Source organism: Pteropus alecto, unplaced genomic scaffold, assembly GCF_000325575.1.
Source record: "Pteropus alecto unplaced genomic scaffold, ASM32557v1 scaffold413, whole genome shotgun sequence".
Lineage (NCBI taxonomy): Eukaryota > Metazoa > Chordata > Mammalia > Chiroptera > Pteropodidae > Pteropus > Pteropus alecto.
Genome location: NW_006434120.1, coordinates 1,408,584 through 1,432,230, shown reverse-complemented (window position 1 = coordinate 1,432,230; position 23,647 = coordinate 1,408,584). Strand labels below are relative to the sequence as shown.

General features: G+C 44.7%; 1 protein-coding gene and 1 pseudogene across 7 annotated transcripts in view; one reads left to right on the top strand and one right to left on the bottom strand.

The window, feature by feature from the left end:
- The window catches only part of ATP7B (ATPase copper transporting beta), an 81,932-nt gene that overhangs the window by 21,470 nt on the left and 36,815 nt on the right, over positions 1 to 23,647 (bottom strand). For 6 of the 7 annotated variants that reach the window (XM_006909004.3, XM_015587105.2, XM_015587106.2 and 3 more), the window contains 7 exons: positions 17,378 to 17,635; positions 15,672 to 15,835; positions 12,796 to 12,957; positions 10,614 to 10,690; positions 8,910 to 9,084; positions 6,775 to 7,008; positions 6,227 to 6,318 (listed from right to left, as the gene is read on the bottom strand). In XM_006909004.3, the coding sequence (XP_006909066.2) occupies positions 6,227 to 6,318; positions 6,775 to 7,008; positions 8,910 to 9,084; positions 10,614 to 10,690; positions 12,796 to 12,957; positions 15,672 to 15,835; positions 17,378 to 17,635 (1,162 nt within the window). The remainder of the gene's footprint in view (positions 1 to 6,226; positions 6,319 to 6,774; positions 7,009 to 8,909; positions 9,085 to 10,613; positions 10,691 to 12,795; positions 12,958 to 15,671; positions 15,836 to 17,377; positions 17,636 to 23,647) is intronic. The other variant, XM_015587103.2, reaches the window with a different exon arrangement.
- Positions 4,124 to 4,240, top strand: LOC112477495 (annotated as a pseudogene).

The window sequence follows — 23,647 nt, the reverse complement described above, 5'->3', positions numbered from 1 at the left end:
GGAAACTGCAGACACAGATGCAAACCTATGTGTGGTTCACCATGCTCTACACTTAGAATTAATTTGTGTACTTCACAGAATGGAAGTTATACCTTAATTAAAAAGAAAAAGAGAAAAAATTTTAAAGGGACATTAAAGGTAAAAATGCTGGCGAGAGGATGAAATGCGGATTAAAAAGATGCCATGGTTGGACTGGGGTACGTGGAAATTACTTGATATCCTTGACAAAAGCAATGGCAGAAACTGGTAGAGGTAGAAACTCAACTGGAACGGGCTGAAGAGAATGTGAAGTAGGGAAACAAAGACAGCAGCTAAAGACGACTTTCAAGAGAAGTTTTGCTGTTAAAGGAAAGAGGAAACAGCAATAGGAGAGGGAGTGCAGTAAGACAGGAAACTGAATTGTTTACATGCGTGAACTGTATGCTGGTGGGGATGGTCCCAGAGATGGAGGGAGAAGGGGAGAGGGGGAGAGAGGGGGAGAGATGGCAGGGAGGGAGGGAGACGGGGAGAGAGGGGGAGAGATGGCAGGGAGGGAGGAAGAAGGGCAGGACTGGAAGGGATAGAGTACGAGAGGGAGGCCACCCAGGGAACCCTCCGGCCCTGGCAGCACCTCCCTAATCATCACGTGGGCCAAACACACTTACTCATGCAGATAACACGGGCTCATGAACAAATGGTGAAACAGTCAAAAAAGCAGGCATGGACAACAAGCAGGACTCTGAGGTTATTTTATATTTCCCTTTTACTCATGCAGATAACACGGGCTCATGAACAAATGGTGAAACAGTCAAAAAAGCAGGCATGGACAACAAGCAGGACTCGGAGGTTATTTTATATTTCCCTTTTATCCTACAAAGACCACATTTAAAGTACCACAGAGGAACGTACAAAAAGCCACCTTATTTATGTGAGAAAGAAAAATAGACATTTACTGAGTGCAGGTACTGCGTTAGATTTTTACATGTCTTATCTCATTGTATCTTCCCAAAAACATATGAGGTAAATGATATTCACCCATTTGGGCAAAAATCTGAAGATGTCTTAGAAAGGCACAAAATTGAACATACAACGCCCATTTCTTTAAATGTCACTGTGGATGAATGTACAAAACTTAGGAACCAGCTTGCGCAGACAGATGTTACATATATTTACAACAATATCTTCTTTTTAAAAACTTTAATAATAAAAAAAAAATTTTAAATAAAATAAAATTGTTTTTTTTAAGAAAGGTTAGGAACATCGTCTGCATAGTGAGGACACGATGGACTGTCGGGAGCTGGGGGTCCAGCCCCACGTGCCACGCCGCCCTCCCTGCAGGGGTGTGAGGGTGCGCTGCTTCGTGGGGCCGAGTTCAGGCTGCCGAGCAGATGAAGCCGACCCTGAGACTAAGTGCATGTGCGCCACTGTGCGCACCAGGCGCCAGGGACACAGTGGTGAGCAAGGCAGGCATGGCTCTGACCTCGGGAGCTCAGAGTCCCCGTCACGGGGCAGCAGTGCGATGTGGGTCAAATCCTAGTTCAAAGACACAATATCCACCTTTCCATGATGACAATTTTTTTCCCAGGATTAACTGAGGTGACGCATATCCCAGCTGCTTAGCACAATGCCTGACACAGAGTAAGTGCTCCGTGAATGCTGCAGCTTTTATTGTCACCTAATGGATGTTTTCACTGTTGCCCGGCCTGTGTAACAGGCACTGTGCTAGGCTGAGGTGACAAACATGACAAAGTAGAGCCTTCCTCTCATGAGGTTTACAGCCTAGAAGCTAAAAGCAGACTCATACATGCAAATTCAATAATGGCCATAATGAAATAAAAGGAGCACTGAAAGAAAAGGAGGGACCTTCCGAGGGAAAGTAAGCAACGGAATAAAGTCTTGAGTGCTGGAAACAGATGTGTAAACTCGGTGGCCAGGCGGGCAGGAAACAGGAAGGGGAGGATCTCCATAACCCGAGAAACTCTCTGCTTCTTTTAGGGGTCTTCCAGCAACAGAGAGTCCAGGCCCCAAAACCGCCCCTCTGAGGCCCGAGGCCTGTAGCAGGGCCTGGAGTTTATCACCCTAGAGGGCTCCACTTGGCAAGAGAAGCCTGTGTCAGAAGGGCCCCTGCTCACTTCGGAAAAGAAGGCTGTGGGGACTAACGGGCACAATCTCTCTGCCCCCACAACCTAACTACTAAGCTTTAAACTGCTCGCTTATACGGGGGTACTTGGCGCACATGGCCACTTGGGTGCCTTTCTATTAGTAATGCTAATCTCTGCTTAATCTAACCTTGAACTTCTCCTCTGATCTAAATTAACCAATCTTTCTAACTCTAAACAGCTTAATTTAAAGTGAACAGCCCTTTACAAGGGTCAAGGTAGCTCTTTCTGGTGAATTCTCATAGTGTTTCTTTTTTAGAAACTAATGCTCCCAAAATCCTGAGTTGTAGGAATACACTTAACTGAAAGACAAGTTTTTTGTTTGTTTTTTTTGCCAGCAGTCTCTTTACCTCACCTGCCTCCTTCCTCATCTAACACAAGTTAAAAAAAGACAAAGAAAATACTCATAATGGAATGGCCCTGTCCTAGATAAAATCTGTAACTTTGTTTTCCCATTTATAAGAAACAAAAGACGTCAATGTGGGAGATTAGAGACAGGGCTATGCTGGCTTTTTAATGTCACGCGGTCAAGCACACACATGTGTATATTATTTCTTTAACATTTGACAGCCGTTTCATTCATTCAACACAGTATCTGAGGACCTGCCAGTGTATGCCCAGGGTGACTGGAGGCACCGGTGCTCCAGGAGCACTGAGAGGTGACCAAGCCAGACCTGGAGGACAGGAAAGGCTTCTGGAGGGTGTGACACCTAAACCAAGAGCTGAATAACAAGGAGCCAGGTGAAGGGAACAGAAGAGGGGATGACGTGTGCACGGGCCTGGAGGCAGGATAGAGCCTCTGTGTGGGAACTGCCAGAGGGGGCGGCTGGAATGAGACCAGAAGAATGACAGGACAGGAGGCTGAGCCCAAGAGGCACATGCGGCAGATGCCAAGTCTCACATGTGTGTTAGGAAATGTGTAAGGACAAGAGCCAGTCCCTGGGAGAGTTTCAGCTACAGAGTAATACAATCAGATTTGTTGGAAGGAGACTAGGCTGGAAGCAGGGGAGCAATGAGGAGACCATCACAGTGCTTTAGACAAGACAGCAGTGGCCTAAACAAGCCTGGTGGCAGTGGGAGGGGACGCTGTGTGTGGCCACTGGGAGCTGTGCAGCTAGAAGAGGACGAAGACTGGATGTGTGGATGAGGGAGGGGAAGGGGTCACAGAGGACGCCCAGGCCTCTGCCTCAGGAGCTGGCATGGAACAGTGCCATTCCTGGGGACAGACAGACACGAGGGGAAGAGGAGGAATCTGGGAGGAAAGCACAGAGGGAAGATTATGGGAAAGATACAGACAGGTTAACTTTGAGTCTTCATGACACTCAAGTGAGAATGAAGAAATGGGGGAGCTGAGGTGTCCCAGTGACAGTCTATAAGACACCAAGACGAGAGACAATAGAGCCAACACTGAAACCCCAAGAATCATCAATATTTAAGGAATGAGGAAAGCGAAAGAAGGCCACGAAGGAGACAGCAAGTGGCAGTTAGGGAAGAAATTATGTTCCAGATTGATCATCTACGTAGATGCTGCCATCACCCAAGACTTGGGATGGAGAAAAAGGACAAGTGTCCCTGGCAGAGGGACAGAGGGAGGAAGAGACTCGAGTCTCACTGAAAGGAGCCAACTGAAGCAGTGGTCTTCAGAAGGCTCCCCACACTTGTCCACGCCAACAGAGGCCCCAATGCCGGAGGATCCTGCAGGAGACCGAGGCTGACCAAGGAGCCCTGGCACCAGCATGTCTCACGTTACGGAGAGTCCAGCTCCTCAGGAGGGACAGAGTGAGTGGCCTTGGCCTTAGGAGAGCAAGGGGTGACCTTGGGCCCATCCCCTGCCAGCAGCCTGGAGTGTACTGTCAGGAAGGCGGGGTAGGAACCACCACCTCATTTGACAGACAGAAACTGCACCAAATAGGCATTAACTAATGTGTTCCAAGCACACAGCCCATCTGAGGCAAAGCCAGAATGGTCTTCGGACCCCTAGTTTAAAAAATGGTACTACCACTGAACATGCCCGATCTTATCTGATCTTGGAAGCTAAGCAGGGTCGGGCCTGGTTAGTACTTGGATGGGAGACCACCTAGGAAGACCAGGTGCTGTAGGTGGAAAATAAAATGGTACCACCACATTACGATGGTAGTCATCGGGCCTGCAGTGTGTCCACGCCAAAAATTAATCACCATCTTAGGAAAGAACTGAGCTATGACAGGTGTAGCCCTACAGTCCTTCGACATTTCAATTAGCTTTCGCCTTCTAGCAAAGCTGATACCTCCTGTATTCAAATCAATGGAGCAAGCAGTCCACACACCTGCAGTCCAAGCAATTGCAGTCCACAGTATCACACGCATTTCCAAATGAAACACACAGTAAATGTATTCCCACAGTTTTATTCCCGATCTGAATGTTTTTACTTCTCAGAAAACGCTCATGTCATTAATTTATAAGAAAAGAAGTAGCCAAAATGCATTACTAATGTAGAAGCAGACAACTGCTTTGTCACACAGGGTCCTGTCTGGGAGACAGTTTAGCAGGTGGCCGATGGAATGGGTCTGTGTCTGCAGGGCTCCAGTCTCAGCTCTGCCACTCACCTGCCATGGACTTTGGGCAAGTTACTTCACCTCACTAATGAAATGGGAATCGTGAGAACACCTGCCTCACAGGGCAGCTATCAGCGTTAAATCAGATAATTTATGCAAAGTGCTGAGTTGCGGTACCTGGTAGACAACTAAGTTTTAAAATCTTGGCGAACACCATCATAATTCTGATTTTTATTTAAAAGCCAGCATCCAGGCAAAAACCAGTGCTGCAGTCAGCCTATGACTCATTAACTTTTACTCATTCAAGTCTCGCTCATTCATTCATATACTCAGCACAGGCTCACCGAGCACCCCACTGGGAAGCAAGGGAACTGTATCAGCCTCAGAGGTTGGTCCCTGGGAGGATACAGCTAGCGCACTGGCACTGGCAACAGCATGATGAATGCGCAAGCACACAGTGGGATAGGGACAAAGGGTGGTTTAAATAGGAGAGTTTGAAGTATATGTCACAGTGGATGGTAAAAATCCACAAAGATAGAGACACTGAAGATCAATGAGAAATCCACAGAGGAAGGCTCCTGAACAGAGGCCCAGGGAGAGAGACGCCTCTTGCACTGGGGTGGGAGGGCGGGAGGATGCCATGGGGGAAGGCTAGCTTTGTAGGCTGAGTGGCAGGAAACTGACGGATTTCAGTAGTCAGAAGTGAGATGACAGGTTAAAGAAAGTGGAGGGGCCAGAGAGAGATTTCAGGAATGCGAAGAAGGCCTATAAATAACTGCTGCCTTGAATATGAAAATGAGACTGACCAGGGAAATATGGAAGCCTTAATTTGTAAAAATGTCCACATTATTACATATGCTTTAAGAGTCAGTATATGGAAGGGTAAAGAATATGGACTCTGGAATCAACGGCCTGGGTTATATGCCAATTCCACTCCTTAATACCTGTGTGACCTAGGCCAGTTCCTTACCCTCTCTGAACTTGTTTCCTCCTCTTCAAAATAAGGGTACTAACAGTACCTGCTTCATCAATTTTTTTATTAGATTAAATACAAAAAAGTTAGTGTCTGGCAAGCAGTAAATGCTACATAAGTTTCAGCAATAATGGAAATAATCATTATTATTTTTAATATCTGTCAACCTTATGAAGAAGAAAAATGCTAATTCCATTTTTATTCTTTGGTAAGTCTAAACCCTTATCTCTCAGCCTATATGAATCCTCCAGATCTTGCAAGGAAGGGAACTCCATGTTCCCTGTTAAGCTTTCCGTGGCCATAAGCCTCCCTCTTCTAAATTCCAGGGATACAAATCGTCTATATCTCTCTTTTATCATTTGGCATACAGAAGCCACTGTGAACTCTTGCTTATCTTTTGATATGCAAGATTATCTGATTTACTAACAAGATTTCTGATTTACTTAACTGGATTAAAAAAGGAATCTTACTGTGCTGGCCCTCATGAGGTCTAGGGTAATGTCACATACACAGTAGGTGTTTGATGCATATTACGCAGAATGACATAAATTTATTGGAGACTTTGGATGAAGATAACCTACCTGATGATTAAGTTGTCTTCACCGAGAGTCACAACGGTGGCTTCCGTGGCTTGGAGAGACATGAGTTTGGCGAGAGCTTCTGAGGTTTTGCTCTAAGAAATAATCAGAATGTAAAATGAGAACTATTGTAAAGTGACCCCTGCAGGAAAAGGCTGCCCCCTTAATACAGCCACACAGCAGCCAAAAGGCTCTCCTGGGACGGTGTGATTCACTGGCCATTGACACGCAGCCATGTCATCGCCACACTGAATGCACAATGCCCCTTAGTTCAATGAATCACATATTTCAGACTGATCTGAAATCCAGAGTTCTTTCCATTACATTTTGCACCTGAACAAAGGTTTTAATAATTAACCAGATTAGCTGGGATTTCAGAAGTGTGACCAATTTGGAGATTAGCGTTAGAAACACCTAATTATATGTAGGTTTCACATTTCTTTAAGTCTTTTTCTAACTGTGTATAATTAGTAATTCTAAACATGGTATTCAGATGAATTAAGATCTGTATTACTGAAGGAACAGTTCTTTTAACCTGAAGCTGAAGTTACCTTTGCCACATGTTCCAGCCACCGCCCTAGGGCGATGAACACGAAGAGCATGGGGGGAGTGTCAAAGAATGTCACGGGGCTCCTCTCGGCCTTCTCGGCAATGGCCACCACCAGGATGATGAGAGAGTAAACATAGGCAATGCTAGTGGCCAGCACGATAAGCACGTCCATGTTGGCTGTCCTGTGACGCAGAGATTTGTAGGCCTGAATGTAGAAGTACCATCCGCCAAGGAACTAAAAGACAAATAAAGGAGAGTGACAGCTGTGCCAAGCAGGGCATAGCGTTCAAGGAGCAAACGGAGGCCTCACAGGCCCTTCGGGATGGCAAATACTCTAGCCTCACCCACAACTTTGACATTACTTTTTCCTTTCTAATTGATGTTTTTGAAATGTATTTCCTGATTCGTAGGACTAATGGCCACAGGAATGGATGATCAAGGACATGGGAGACCTTTAAAATTCAGAGTACACAACCTAAATGTCCATCAATAGGAGAATGGTGACAATGGTGAAATAATCACACTTCATTTATACTGTGGCCAATGCTATGCAGTCCCTTGGGACAGGGGTCCCCAACTTCCCCGCTGTGGACTGGTACCAGTCCTTGGCCTGTTAGGAACTGGGTTACACAGCAGGAGGTGAGTGGCAGGCAAGTGAGAGAAGCTTCCTCTGTATTTGCAGCTGCTCCCCAGAGCTAGCATCACTGCCTCAGCACCACCTCTGATCATCAGGCATTAGATTCTCAAAGGAGCACCGGTCCCTGGTGCCAGAAAGGCTGGGGACTGCTGCCTCAGGAGAAAAGTGCTGGATCTATAAACCATTGGAATGAAAAATGTCAGTATTACATGATTAGGTAAAAAAGCCAATTATAAATCAGTACCTCTAATAGGATGTGTCTGCCTTATGTGAACATGCACACACAGATACGTACAGACGTAAATGTGTATTTCCTCTATATAGATAGAAGATACACACCCAACTAGTAATAATACTAAGGTGACCCTGGAGAATGGCGTTGGGCTGGAGGCAAGGTACAATTAAAGAATATGTTCCTCCTTTCTTCTTATACATCCATATGGCTTGAATTGTTTAAAATAAATATACATTACATTTGGAATTTTTTTTAAATACAGAAAAAAAAATAAATTCAGCCTACAAAGACTTGCCCCTAGATAGTCCTAAACTAAACGTTTTAATATTAAGTCAGGAGTTTTATTTTATATTCTAAAATATATGGAGGCCACACACTTCCCACTAGAAACACGGCTAGTTCCTTAATACCAGACTAGAAGTTCCATGAAGCCTCTTTTAAATAATATTTCCTTTGCTGCTTTTAGGTTTATATTCCACATATAAGTGATATCACATGATTTTCACCTTTTTCAGTCTGAGATATAAACCTAAAAGCAACAAATGAACAGGACAAAGAGACTCAGGGACATGGACCATGGACTAGTGGATACCAGGAGGTAGGGGGTAGGGGAGGAGAGAAGAGGTAGTCAAGGTAAAGGGGGTCAAATGTAGGGGCTTAGGGGGATGGTGAAGTAGGTAAAGGGGATTGAATATATGGTAGCTGAAGGAAACTGGACTCTGGGTGGTAAACACACAATAGAATATATATATGTCAAATTATAATGTATACCTGAAAATTATATAACTGTATTAACCAATGTTACCCCAATAAACTTAAAAAAAAATAAAGTAATTGCTGATAGATAAGAAAAAATACATAAAAATGAATGAATGAATGAATGAATGAATGAATAAATAAATAATTTCCTCAGGACCAAATTTCTGCCATTCAAAAGAAGCACGAGTTCCAGGGTGATCTAGCTGTTGTTTCTAAAAACAAAAGTACATTAACCTAAACAATAAGCTAACTGGAGAAAACTGATTCACCAATCTTTGTAACAAGGTGGTTACTATGCCCGAGAGATTTCGATCACCTGCAATCAACTGTGAAACTGACAGTGAAACCAAGTCCTTTCATGTCCCCTGTGTTAGAGAATACCCTACTGCTGGTCACAGACGTTAAAAAGCAGCAAATGGCTGGGGTGGGTCCTAAAAGCTACAATAAAGTGCCAGCCACACACAGGCATGGAGGGCAGAGGTTTGCCCCTCTTCCTAATACTTACCTGGACAAAGGTACACAAGATAAAGAAGATGAGATTTAGAATAGACAGTCCTGGAATGATGTTGTGGTCCAGGACCATGGACTCATGGGGTTCGTTGCTGAGTATCAACATATAGATCATTAAACCCATAACAGGGATGCCAAACACCAGGCTGCACAGGAAAGACTTCTTCCACCTGGAAAGCAACGAGCAACAGAGACAGATTAGGTGCCACTTGGAGTACGGGCTAGCCCCTCCTGAGGACGAAGCTTAAGACGCTGTCACATGTCTGGGTCAGACCACCAAGGGCTAAAATGAAAGGAAGGCTCTCTCCCCAACACCAGCCATTTGAGGGAGCATCTAAAGGCCTAAATTTTGCTGCAAGGATATTCCTGAGATATCTGGATCTAGCCCGTGCCTGCCTGCAGCTGGCATGTTCCCTCCAACCTACAGGTGAGGCAGCTGAGGCCCAGAAGCTGAGAATTCAGCCCCAGAGACGTTTACCATCTCTACCTATGGCTGCTTACAGCTCTTTTTTGGAATGCAATTTCATACTGTCCTCCCGCAAAAAAACAGATAAAAGAAATATTTTATTAGTATAAACTTACTTATAATATATTTACTTTTTAAACTATTACTTAAAATAGTCAGTGAGAACAGTGAAGCTGTCTTGATGAATAGTGAAAGCCTGAAATGGCGGTGGGGGGGGGCGGTGTCACGGTGACAGCTGTGGTCTCATGTTAGCTTCAGCATCCACGAAATTCTCACCAACTGTTGGTGGAAATGTTAATGCGCCTTTGTACCTTAACTCCTGTCTGAAAGCCACTGGCCTTTAAGATTAAAGGCTGCCACCCAAGGCCCCAAGAATTAGCCTCTCACTAGCTTTCCATGCACCTGTCCTTCCAGTCCCTCCTGTGCTGCGGCCATGCCAACAAGGAAATTGGCAAACACACAAGAGTCCCTGAAGGCCCCCTGCCTCTGGGACCCTAGAAGACCCCCACTTCCATGCCCACCCACCTCCAGTCCCTCAACCCAGGAAACTTCCCCTCATTCTTTGACAACCAGATAGTGTGCCCTCTGTCTATCAGCTCCCCAGACCTCCCAGAACCAACTAGAATCATCGCTCATCCACTCCTTTCCAGCCAGAGTATGGGCACTTCAAAAGTAGGGACGGCATTCTATTCATCCCCTGCATCTGGCACAGGGCCCTGCATACAACAGCAGCCTCATGTTTGTTGAACGAATAAATAAACATCTGAAACAATGAATGAACCCAGGCCGTTATTTATGTCCTTGGATCTTAGTTTTAGAACACATTCAAATAAAGTCTTAAAATACTGTAAAAGAAAAAACTCCATGTTCCCTTCCTTCCAACTTAATTGTTGTCCCATCTGTTAGCCACCAGCCATAGGCAGCTATTTAAATTAAAATTAAATACAATTAACAGTTCAGTTCCTCAGTCATATCAGTTGCACTTCAGTACTCAGTAGCTAGTGGCTACCATACCAGGCAGTGCAGATATGGAACACTCTGTCATCGCAGCAAGTTTATTACACAGCATTAGAAGGCTAACATCACAGGGGGAAAGGCAGCCAATCCAAGCGGAAGGTGCCGTGGGAAGCCAGGGCAGCAGAGGCACCGAGAAGCAGAGGAGCACTGAACCAGGCATGGGGAGAGGGAGGCACTTAGACAAGAGCTTCAGTTTATCAATTCTGCTCTACCTACTGCTTTATCTCCACCTTGTGGTCCAGGTGATGAGCGATGGGGTGTCTCTGGGCCGGGGAAGCATGAAAGCCGATTTCCTTGTCATTAAAAAGAGAGGGAGGGGTAGGAAACAAGGAGGAAGGCACTTGGTTAAAACATGCACTGGTAGAAAGCATTTTACACCTTTTGAAATTAGAAAGTTAATCTAAAATCGCCTCAGAGGAATGTACTGGTTTTTTCTCCTACAACTTCTTTACCCAAATCACTCTTCAAATCCTGTCAGAGCTTCAGCACCATCTACGCTTAATGGCTGTGTCATCTCCAAGGAGATGCTTCAGATAGTGATTCCTGTTCCTCTGTCCACAAATGCAGCAGGCTCTGGGAGATAAAGTCAGTGTCCCAGAGCTGAACAGCGTTGAGTTGTAAACTCAGAACTTTTAAGGAATCCCAAATATCAAATGGTCAGCTGCTTTCATTCTCTGCATGAGAAAACTGAAGGTCAGAGAGGTTCAATACCCGGCCCAAAGGCACAGCGGAATCAGAAGAGCTAGGTCCAGTGCTCAGGTCTGCAGCCCCCAGCCAGGCCTCTTCCACTGAGCGACCATGGCCACTTCAACACCTGTGAGCCATGGCCTCCACTGAGGCCACACAGAGACAGCGCCTCAATCTCGTGCTGTCTTTAGGGATTAACTCCGGCCTTTCCTTTGCTGATGCTCCCCCTTGCCCTCTCCCCCTTATTCGATCTGATCACTGACGTCTCTGATGTCCTTCACAAATAGACACCGAGAAAGCTGTCAGGAAGTGTCCTGTCAGCCAGCACAATACTAAGAGGGGCCCCAGAACTCTGGTGTTGAGATTTTACACAAAAATTAAAGTTATAGTGGGAGAAAGAACATGTAAGACAGTCTGTCTTAAGACAAATCCTTTTACAACTAATACCAGGCTTATTATACTAGGAATAGATGCCCCAGAGTCATAAGAATGGAGGCCAGACATTGGCATAATCATCCAATAATGTAAAGAAAGGGCTGTGCCGAGCTCTGCGGGTGGGTGGAGGTCAGCGAGGACCTTATAAATAAGAATATAACTGAGCCGTGTTCAAAGTACCATCTCAACTCTCCCTAGTGCTCAGTGCATCAGTTTGACTTTTTACCTCGTCGATGCCTTATCACTACTGTTCTGGAAGACCTGTGGTGTGGTAGAAATAGAAAGGCCACCAAGCCTGAAATGTAAGAGCTGGGTTTGGGTGTCGGTTCTGCAACCATTGGCTGGGTACCAGTGAGCAACGTACTTAAGCCCTCTGGGATCTTCCCTCATCTGATGAAGAAGCTGTGTTGTCTGCCTCTGAGCATGAGGCACGGCCCAGCAGCAGAGCAGCAGCTGCAGCATCACTGCCTGTCTAACAGCTCTGCTAGGCCATCACAGACAACACCGCTCTTAAAACACACACACACGCATGCGCTGAGGAGAAAATTAAAGATATTATACCTGCTGCAAGATGTTTCTTTTCATAAGAAATTTCATAAGTAGTGGTTTCTGCTAAACTTCATTTACTCTTAACCATTAGTTGTTAACAAGTTTTGACTGTCTTAACCCCTTCGGATTCCCTCTAATGCTCGTCTTCTTATGGTGTGGTGTAATACAGACCTTAAACAGGAAATGGTATATCTGTGGACAACCGGAGCAGGAACAGAGGGAGGAAGTGTATGAAAACTATTCTGATTTTCCAAAGGAAAATTACCAAACTCTCCCATTACAAAGAAGGCCTAGCATAGTAGTAAAATGTAGTATAACTCTTTCAAATATCAACATTTCTTTGGTCTATACATACTTGGTACAGACATAAATTATACCTAAAAATTACACTTAGGCAATTCAACCCCATATACCAAGTACCTTGCTAATACTGTGTTTCACAGGGACTATCTGAAATTATAACAATGATAACGTCTTTTCTCCCCAACTTTTTCTTTTCCAATCACTGATTTCCACCACCACCTGACCCCCAACCCCTGCCAGAATATCTAATACTCACTTAACTTCACAGTTTACTTTAAAATGACTCACCTTATTTCCATGGGAAAAGTTGAAGGATTTTTGGCGACTTTTTTTGTTTATTTATATTTTCTCATTTTTCTGCAATGGTTAATAATTACATTTTTTAAAGGTGGGTATAATTTTTCTTAATGAATGAATGTCTTACCTCAATAATTCTGACAATATCACGCGGACCGATAATTTCAGAATCAAATTTCACGTGGGCTTTGCTGGTTGCAAGGGCCACGGAGGCATGGGTGATACCTCTCGTCTTCACAAGTTTGGACTCTATGTTGTGAACGCAGGAAGCGCAGGTCATCCCAGTGATCTGCAGCACAAGATGATAGAAACCCCACTGAGCTAGATTCAAGAAGATACTGTCAAAGGCACACAGGTAGCCAAAAGCCTTTGAACCTCTTGTCCTTCCACAGAACCCTCCCCAAGACTCTGGACTCCCGCCTCCAAACCCCATGTGCAATATCTTTACCCCAAACCTTCCCCCAGGGGCTTCAAGGATATAAACAGTGGTTCTTCTCCAATTCAGGTACAAGAGACATAGCCAATCCACTAAGCAGATGGCAACCAATGGAGGCTCGACTTTTGGCTCTGATAATAATGGGCTTTCATAGGCTATCCACACTCTGTCTCAGCCATCTCACCAGTACACCGCGATAACAATGCATGCACTTTCTCTGCTTCTGCAAAATCCTTTGAGCTCCTGAAACACTCTCTAAAATCCCAAGTGTCGCTAGCATCTGGACTGCAGCTGCTGCCAAAACTCTCCCTACTGCAGGGCCCTGCTGGCTCCAAGGGTAATGATGCCAATAACTCATTACCGACAGAAGAAAAGGAATTTAGGAAGTGACTAAGACGATGGGATTTGAGTTGGTCCCAGAGTATGGACAGGGTGTATCTAGGCGAAAGTCAGAGTAATCACAAAGGGAAAAGTATGGGAAAAGACAAAAAGCAGGACAGTATGGGGTGTTCAGGCAACCATCAACGGCCAGCCTTGGCCGGCACAGGGCATGCAAGGAAAGGAAGAGGAGGTAGCCTGCCTCGTTGGCTGGGTCCACATGAAGACTTTTGAGCACTCATCTAAAAAGGGTTGTTTCCCACTTGATAGGAAGTCATGAAGGGGTAATGAACATCAGAATGAAGACACTGGAGCTGCACATTACTGAATGAAATGTGCATCAGTAATCCCAGAATCAAGTATCAGAAGAGACAAGAGAGTCCCACGTGGAATTAGGAAAGAGAGGTGAGCTCATTTGTAATCAGAATGCATTCACCTTGGCACAGGATCCAAGAAAAAGGTGGGAAAGAGGGGACCATCATGCAGATGTGGAGCTTACCGGCTGGCAGGTGGCAAACAGAATTTTACAAAGTCCACAAATATTTCAATGGTGGTTCTAAGCTCTCCTTTCACTTTTACAATATTAATAGGTAACTCTTAACGTACACCTGTAACTTGCCAGGCACTGCCCTGGGTACCATCCTGCTCATATCAAGTTCCAGCATGGACAGGTTTCGGAACTTGTCCAAAGTCACACACCAGGGAGTGGCAGAGCTGGAGCCTGGCTCTGAGTCAGTGCTCCAATCTGCTGCACTGTGCATCGTGAGGTGGTCTTCACAGACCACGTTGAAAAACACTCCTGCAGCAACAGAACCAGAATTCAAGCCCAGTGAAAGCTGTGCTACTCTGCCACACTATCACCATGTCATGTGTCTTGAAATGAGAAACAGGAGTGAGACGTGCCATCCCTATAATATGTATTAGGCAAACCAGACACTCTTCAAGCATCGATGGTCAGCATTTTCCAGAATACAATTAAATACAGACATAAAATGTCCATATAAAATGTCTGAACCTATGATGATGATATAACTATTAGTACTGCTTAGTTTAAAAAAAAAAAAAAAACTACAATAAAATATTGTTCAAAAAAAGATTTTGCCTTTCCCAACAATATTCTTGATTCAGATTTTTCCACACAGTGGCAGTCATAGCGGGCAGAGACGTACGTCCACATTGGACCTGGAGGTCTGCAGCAGGCGCTCTGCTCTGATCGCAGGGCTGATTTGAGCTGTATCCTACTGATATTACCTTTTGCCCCTCAACTCATATGGAGGCCAGTTCAGAGCAAAGAGTTTTGCTCTAAAAAGAACACCACTTATCAGGAACTCAAAATGCCACTCATGTTCTCAGTACTTCTTCAAACATTTACTTACCATTAATAGCAGTGACTAAACACACTAAGGAAGTAAAAGATTCTTTTACCTCAGTAAAAGAGTATTACTGCCATCTATTCATTCTTTGTGGGTTTCTTCTAAGTCTCCCTTTATTTATATAAAGCTAGCTCTGTACATAAGGGCTAGTAAACATATCATATTTAAAATACTAGACATACCTGTTGTTTTCAATGACTTGTTGACATGCGCAATTGGTAACAGTGCAGAGAAAGAAAACACCGCCACCTCCCTCACTCCACCCCTGCCACTCAACCACACTGGGAACAGCAACCACCTTTGGCTTTGACCTCGGACTGGGTGCTTTGGGACAATCTTGGCACTGATTACCTTCTAGACACCCCTGTGCCTGCGTACAAGCCCCCTCCACCTGTGATGGCACTGACGACCACGCTGCCTCACCTCATCTAGCCTTGAGACACGGCCAGCATTCTAGCTTCCCTTTATCTAGACTTTATGAAGTGTGTTCATATTCAACTCCCTCAAACCACCAACTCGAGACAGCAACCATCTTAAATTCCTCTTCCTCCAACACTCCACTATGTCCTCCTCCTAATACCCTGAATGTGCCCAGTGGAATCCATTCCTGTAACTTTCTTACATAACTGACATTCCTTCACAAAATGAACAGGTCCTTGTTGGCGTCAATGAAAAACAAAACAAAACACGCAAAAACAGCAGCAAGATGGGGGAAAATGACTGATCACAGCCGTAGCTTCTGTCAGAACACATCTGCAGGTCGTCAGAGGCCTGCATCCCTCAAGCCCCCAGCTCCAGCTCAGTCACCATACTTACAATCAGCTCAAGGTCGCCATCTGAGCCTGTGTAGTCCTCCATTACTGTTGCCTCAAAGCCCAAGTCCTGGATGAGCTGAGCTATCTCGACTGGCTGGATGACTTCTGGATTATATTTAACCTCTGCCTTTCCGGCCATCAAGGCAACCAGCACGGAGAGAATACCTGAAAGCACAGGCCATAGCTGTAACTCTAGGCAAGGCCTCTGGGATATGTTCGACATAACCAAAGAAAGAAAAACGTGCTCCAGAAGTCTCCGGGGCAGTGGTTCTCAAACTTGGCTGCCCATCAGGATCACTTGGGGAGTTTTAACCATCACCACACCTGGCCCTTAACCCAGACTAAATCAGAACTTTCAGATGGGTGCCAGGCAGCTTTTTCTCCCTAATGTACAGCCAAGCATGTGAACCACTGTTCTAGAACGATGTTTCTCACACGTTAATGGGCATATAAATCACCTGGGGACCTTATTAAACTACAGATTCTGGCTCAGTTGGTCTGGGGTGGTGTCTGAGGTTCTGCAGGTCAATCCAGCTTCCAGGCTATGCCCATGCTCCCGGCCAGGGGACCACTTTGGGTCAGGCTCCAGAAGACACTGAGGGGTGCACGCACCTCAGAGTAAGGGAGCTAGTCTGCAGCTAACAGCTACTATTACATAAAAGATAAACTTTTTTCTCCACTTTTCGTATAAAGAAAAATAATTTTCAAATGTGGTTTTCCTTACTCTTCTTCAGTTTGATTACTTTCAGGAGTGAAAAAGAAATCCCTCAGACTATCATGCTAATACTATTGTGTTAGTTTAAGGGGGGAAAGGCTCATTCAAATAAATGAAAGCAATGATGTGTTTTTTAGAAAAGATGCCATAGGGATAAAAATGAGGGATTCAACTCAGGAACAGAACTACAGACACTGTGAGATATAAGTTAATTTTATAAGCAGCCAGCCATGGATGACAAAAGGAAGTCCTTTAACACCTCAATTTGAAAATGGTCATTCTAGAGCTCCAGGAAGCTATAAAGCATAGTGAAAAAGAGGCTGGAAAAAGTGTCATACTAATTTAGGGTTGCACCTAAGGGCTCGGGAGACCAATCAGAAAGACACAGAGACTCTGGAGTGAGGAAAGAGACAGTTTTCTGACTGGTGGCAAGGGGAGTCATGGTTAAGGTATTTTCCAAACAACAAATTGAGGCAGGATTTTTGTTGCACTTTAAGGTTTAAAAGAATATTGGAGATGTAGTTTGGAGGAGAAGACTTTGGCAATTCCAAAGTACTCTACAGTTTACAAGGACAACATGAGAGAATACCTGATATTAGAACTTCTCCACAACATGCAGGCCATTTACTCAACTGATATAAGAGGTCGATGGAATTGGAGGGGAAAGATAGATACGACTCAAAAACGCGAACTGAGAAGACCACGCAAAATGTGCCACGACCTCTAAACTGGATTTCCCATGGCTAACTTACTCAGAGACACATTTTACCTCAAACTAAAGGCTTCTTGAAGGACAGATGACAGCTGCCCACAAACATTAGACAAACATCTGTACTATTACACAGTGAACTTGCTACCAGAGCATCAGGGCTCTTGACAAATGCAGTCAATGGAGACCCTGAAGGGAGCGCACAGGCCCACCCTATCGTGCTGACTGCAGGGTCTGACAGTCCACACCCAGCTTCCCAGTGTAACATGGGTGTGTCTCTTACCGGCTTCTTTCTGCAGCTTTCTCTCAATGTTAGACACACAGGATGCACAGGTCATGCCTGTGATCTGTATAAAGCATTTCTGTGGTGTCATTGTTGCGGAGGCTTGCGGGGACTTCGTCGAGTGGCGAGGGCTGTGGTGTTTAGGGGGCACCTCCGCGTGGAGTGCCGCTTCCTGTACAGACATGGGTGTGGCAGCTGCAGTTTGCACTGGGACATTCACGGTGCTATCGTTTCCAACATGGCTGGCAGAACAGTCTGCTAGAATAAAATGTCAGAAATCCTTTAAATTAGAAGAACAAATAGTTAGGGTTTTTTCACAGCAGGAGGTTTAAGTCTGACAACATGCAAATGAAAGCTCTTGAAGAGGCTACACGGGTTGGTGTTTTCATCACTGTCTCTCTCTTACCACAACTAGAGACAGAGGCATAAAATTACAGACACATGAAAATATGCTAATAATTCAAGAATGAATGTTCTACCTAAATGAACACTCTAATTAGATGATGATAATAAGAAGAATTCACCAGGCACTCTACTAAGCACATGTATGACCTCTTCTAATCCTTAAAATAGCTATGTGGTAAATATTATTAATCCCATTTTATAGATGAAGAAATGTTACAAAAAATTAAATAATTTGCCCCAAACTCCTCAGCTCATTAGTGAAGCTAGTTTTGAACTAGGTCTGTTTAACTCCAGGATCTGTCCCTTTAACCACTGTCTCATTCTAGTTAGCAGAGGTTCACTCCTCTCCATGAGAATCAAAATGACCCAGTAGAAGTCCTAAATATACTCTGCATATGAACCCTTCGTCAGTTGAATGCACTGCCTATATCTGCACCCAGTCTGTGGTTTGTGTTTTGACTCCCACCTTTCACTTTTGATAAAAGAAGTCCTTCATATTAATAAAGCCAAATTTATCAAACAACTAAACCAACTTTAATGATTAGTGCATTGTACTCTATCAATATATTGGTCTATATCAACATTGTGAAAATATTCATGACTTTTTCTTCTAGGAGTTCTATTACTTTAATAAACTTTCACATCCTATGATATACTTCAAATTAACTTTTGTATAAGTATGAGGTGATAGTCAAGGTTAATTTCTTTCTATGTGGATATCCAATTGATCCAGCTCCATATACTGAAAAGACCATCTTTTCTCCACTAAATTCTGGGGATTAGGATGTAGACATTTTGGGGGGTCATTATTCCACCTTCCACATATGTATAATCATCAAACAGATCAAGATCAAATGTTTTTAATGCTCCAGAAAGTCACAATAATTTGATGACACAAAATACCTATAAGAGAATGTAGAAAAATTACATCATTTAATGAGAAACTCATTTGAAAATCCACAGCTGCAAAAGATAAGTCGGCTTGTATTGACAACAGCCCACGACTTTTAAGTTTCTCTTCTGAATAAGTCTCACATCTTGGGATGTTTTGCTTATTTTCTGAGAAGTGCTAATAGTATTTCTACTCACTTTAAGAGTGTAGTTAGTTGATACTCAGCACTTTCGCAGAAGACCTCCCAGTACTCTGGCCTTCCAGGATCCCCATCTTGTTGATGCAGAGACCATCACCGCCCCTGACAGCACAAGTTTACTCTCCTGGAAGTTGTCACTGTTCCAAATGACTCCAACCCTGGGATCTCACTCACAGAATCGATTCTGTGGCCACAACCTCTTAACACGCCACCCATCAACTCTCCTGCATCTGTCTAACTCCTATTTTCCTAGTCTATCACCTGTTTTCTGGATTCGCCTGCCTATCTCTATCCAAATATTGTGGTCAACAATTTCAATAATATTCATGCTATTACAGAGAATCTCATACCCCCTTAGTAACCTACAACTTACATGCTGTCATTTTCCAATACTGCGGGGTATGTCTCAACTAAATTTGGAGCTTCTGGAGACTGCTAACAGAAGTTCAAATAAATTAACAAAAACCCTAACAAGCTTATGCTACTGGGTCCTTCGATAATCTATGCTAACATTACAGGTGGGCACAAAAATTGATAAGGCTTTATGAAAGTCTACTTGACAATACGCATTATTAAAAACAATACTTCTAACTGCTTGATTCTTAGTAGAGGCACAATAAATATTTGTGATGGAATGAAATAATGTTTATGCCCTGTGATGCAGCATTTATTCTTTCAGATCTTTATCATAAGGAAATACACATGTATGCAAAGATTTAGCCTCAAAGATGCCACGTATTATTTACAACTGCCTGCACACAAGAGATGGGAACAGTCCAATAGAAAACTGATTGACTAAGTTATAGTATGCCCATATGATGGAATGCTATGCAGCCATTGAACGTGGTGTTACAGACATAAGAAGAGACTTATAAGGATGTTTATGATGAACTGCAGAGGAAAAAAGAGATTACCGAACTATATGTAATACAAACCTACATATTTCTAAATATAAATTATATATGCTTTGGGAAACATCTAGAAGACCATATATCAAATGAAGTGTACCTACCATGTGGACTCTGGGGGAAGAGAATTCCACATAGAGAGGACAGCAAGTACAAGACCCTGAGGTGAGAACAAGCCTGATATGAGGAATCCGAAGGGGTCAGAAAGGTCATAGCTGAGGGCTCAAGGGAAGGCCCCACCATAAGAACTCTTCCTCTTACAATATGAGAGGGGAGGGTTTTGGATTGTCAGCAAAGGAACAAGGTCTTAGTGAATGCTGGGCGGGAGACACACTGCAAGGCTGAAAATCAGCAAGCAGAGACACCAATTCAGAGCCTCTCCAGGAACCGGGAGAGACACAATGGTGGCTTAGACCATGGTGCTGACCTGTCCACCCTCATCTCCCATCACTTATACCCAAGCTCCACGCATCCAAGCCAGACTACCCCCAAGATGTACCTGGAGGACTCCTGCCCGTGGCTGTGCTTAGTCTCCTCAGCCCAGTGTGCCTGTGGAAATCCTATCCACGCCCTGCTCCAACGGTAATCCTCCAGCCACCATCATGTCTTTGGGAGCCCCACAGCCATGCTGGGTTTTCTCCTTATCTTCTGAATCCCAAGGGCACTTTACCTACACCTTACTCTAAACCTGCCCTGGATGATGGGTCTCTGCTACATAGATAAAGTATGAACCACATACAGGCAGGTGCTAGGCTGCTTCTGAGCACCTCACAGCAGCCAGCACTGTGCCTGGGACCCAGAAGACCCTCAGCACAGGCTGGGATAAGACCACAATGCCCTGAAAGCGACATTACCCATTTACAACGGTGAGAAGAATGTGTTATACATGACAGATGGCTTTTCCTCTCACTATATTCATATATCCATTCATCCATTTATTCATTCATTCAAAAAAATACCATGCAAACCAGTGAACAAATGCAGAGCTGCATTCTGGATAAAAACCAGGTCTAAATGTATTTTTAGCTGTCAAATAAGCTGACTGAAATGCCTGTCACTTGCCTATGTGCTGCGACTACTCCCTCCCCTCACCCTGCTCCATTATCAAGGGGTCTGATCCCTGCAAACCACTTTCCCAGGCTCCCCTATCAACTGGTTTCTGATTGAATTTGGTATATATGAGGTAAAAAGTGGAAAACAATAGGACAGAATGGGGAAAATGAGTGTTTCCCACCTGTCTACTGGGAGCCCTTGGCGCCAGTTGCCAGCAGCCGGCCTCAGCCCTAGGCCCTCCTCCCTCAGGCACTCCTGTGGGGGAAGGGGGAGGTGGGGAAGGTGATAGCTTCTGCTATTATTATTCTCTTGGGTTTCCTTCCCATTCTGTTTGGTTTTCCAGCTCTCTAAAATCTCTGTAAATAGTTCCCTGGATTAAGCCCTCCCTTGAGCTACCCTGGGACCCTGGCTGGTCACAGCTCATTATTTCCTCTTTCATTTCCTTCACAAATACCTACTGCGTGCTGAGTGCTACTGAGTCAGAGAAACAAATGGCATGGTTTGAAGACTGTCCTCAAAGAGTTCCTAGTCAATCCAGAAAGAATAATCAAATACAAATGCCTTTTTAACATTTAGGTGTCTATAAAGGGTAGTGACTAGCAAACTTATGGTTTATCCTAAATTAAGATTGCCAGGTAAAATACAGAACATCCAGCTAAATTTGAATTTCAGATAAATAATAAATAATGTTTTAGTATAAGTATGTCCTATGCAATATTTAGGACATACTTATACTAAAACATTAGTTGTTATTTTCTGAAATTCAAATTTAATCAGGCGTCCTATATTTTTATTTGCTAAATCTGATACCCTAAATACCTCTTGGGAAATATAATTCTCATAATTCTGGCCAATAAAAATCACTGTTTTTTTTTCTTTAAGGTTTAGTCTAATCCAATTATTCTGGATTATGCAGTTCAATGCAAATTTCTTTTTACTGTCAATAACCCAATATAACAGATAATGACTCCATGCTACATTTCTTACCTTTTGAGTATAGGATTTACTGTTCTATTGCATTTTCCTTATTAATTTTCACTAAAACACACACACACACACACACACACACACACACACACACACACAAAGTCCTCCTTCCTAAAACTTAGTACAAAGACAAATACAAAGCAGGGCCAAGTCATTCCACATGGCTTACCCACTCCCTTTAAGGTGTGTGTGTGTGTGCGAGAAAGCATCACAGCAGAACAAACTTTCCAAGGTGACAAGCTTTATCTTGGTGGCCATCAGTGGATGTGGGAAATTCAGGTCCAGTTGGCTCCTAGTGCGGCCAGGGGGCTTTGCTCACGAGCTCCTTAGTGACTGGCCAGCCACTTCCCGCCAGCAGGGAGCTCCATCCAGAGGCTGAGGAATCTGTCCATATCCTAGTCCCCCTGCGTCAGCACTGACTTACAGGGCCTGTATCTTGCGATCTAAACAGTTAAAACATTACCACCCACAAAGTTGGCCTTCACAAACTGTCCCACAAGCCCTTCTTATCTTCAGCCTCTCTGTCAACCAGCCCTCCCTATCTAACACCCCTCCACCCCACCCCGCCTAAGCTACGGGAGGTCTGCTCTTCCTCACCACCTTGTAGGTGGGGCTCCCTCCTGCCTAGAAGCAGCTCCTGCACACAGCCTTTGCGACCCCTCTTACTTTATTTCCAAAATTCCATCTTTTAGTGTCACTTGTGCAAGATCCTCCTCCTCCAGGCACCCCTCCCCTCTACGCCAGAGCCATCGCATTCCTCCTCTGCCCCTTCCCTTCTCACACTCACTCTTCTCAGGTTTTCTGTCATCTCCTCTGGCTCTCACCACTCAAATCTGCATTTCCAGCCCCATTCCCCCTCAGAATTCAGGACTCAAACCCAGCCAACCTCCAGCATCTACCTCAGCTGGGGCTCATCCCAGGCTCTCCCCCTACTCCCCGGCCCGCCCCCATCACACACACCTTTACTGGACACCAAGCTTGGTGGATCTGACCCTCCTGAGTGTCTTTCAAATGCATCTCTTGCTCTCCAGCCCACAGCATTTCTCACTCAGCCTACTACATGGACTCACTGCCTCGATCCACACTGCACCCTGACACTGACTGGTCTCTTAAAATATAATCCGACCTGTGTTTCTTCTGATCAAAATACACTGGTGATTCCCCTTGCCTTCACAACAAAGTCCAGACTCAGCTTGACATGCAGACCCCATTCAACATGGCCCAGCCACCGTCCCACCTGCCTCATCACCCTCTCTAAGCCCCCAACACTAAGGCCACTCTGCTCTCTGCAGTTTCCCCAGCACACTGTGCTGCCTTTCAGGCCTTCGGGGCACTGCCCAGGCTGCTTCCTGGGCCTCCTACGTCCTGGTCACTCCCCACACACCTCTCCCCAGTCCACTGCCCTTCACCAGTTCACTCCCAGTCACCCTCCCAGAGGAGCCTTTCCTAAGTCCCCGAGCTTGGCTCAGGTGCTCCTCGCCTGGGCTCACATGGGCTTGTCTTGCGGCACTGGTTTCCTCCTCCTCAGTCCTCGTCTCTCTACAACACAAGCTCTCAGGAGAGATGCTGTGGCGCTCAGCAGCCTACGACTGACAGTCCTGGTGCATGGTAGAAATGATGCTGCATTAGCTGGGCTCCCATGTAAGGGAAGGGAAAGAAAATCGCAGGTGAACAGTCGATGACAGAAGGAGAAGCATGGATGGTGACTAGCCTGGACACTGTCTGGTGAGGTGACATCAAGGTATGTGGACACTTTGTTTTGTGAAGCCTGTCACCTCCACCTCCCTTCTCATGATCATCGGGGTGGCGGGGCGGGGGGCAGGGGG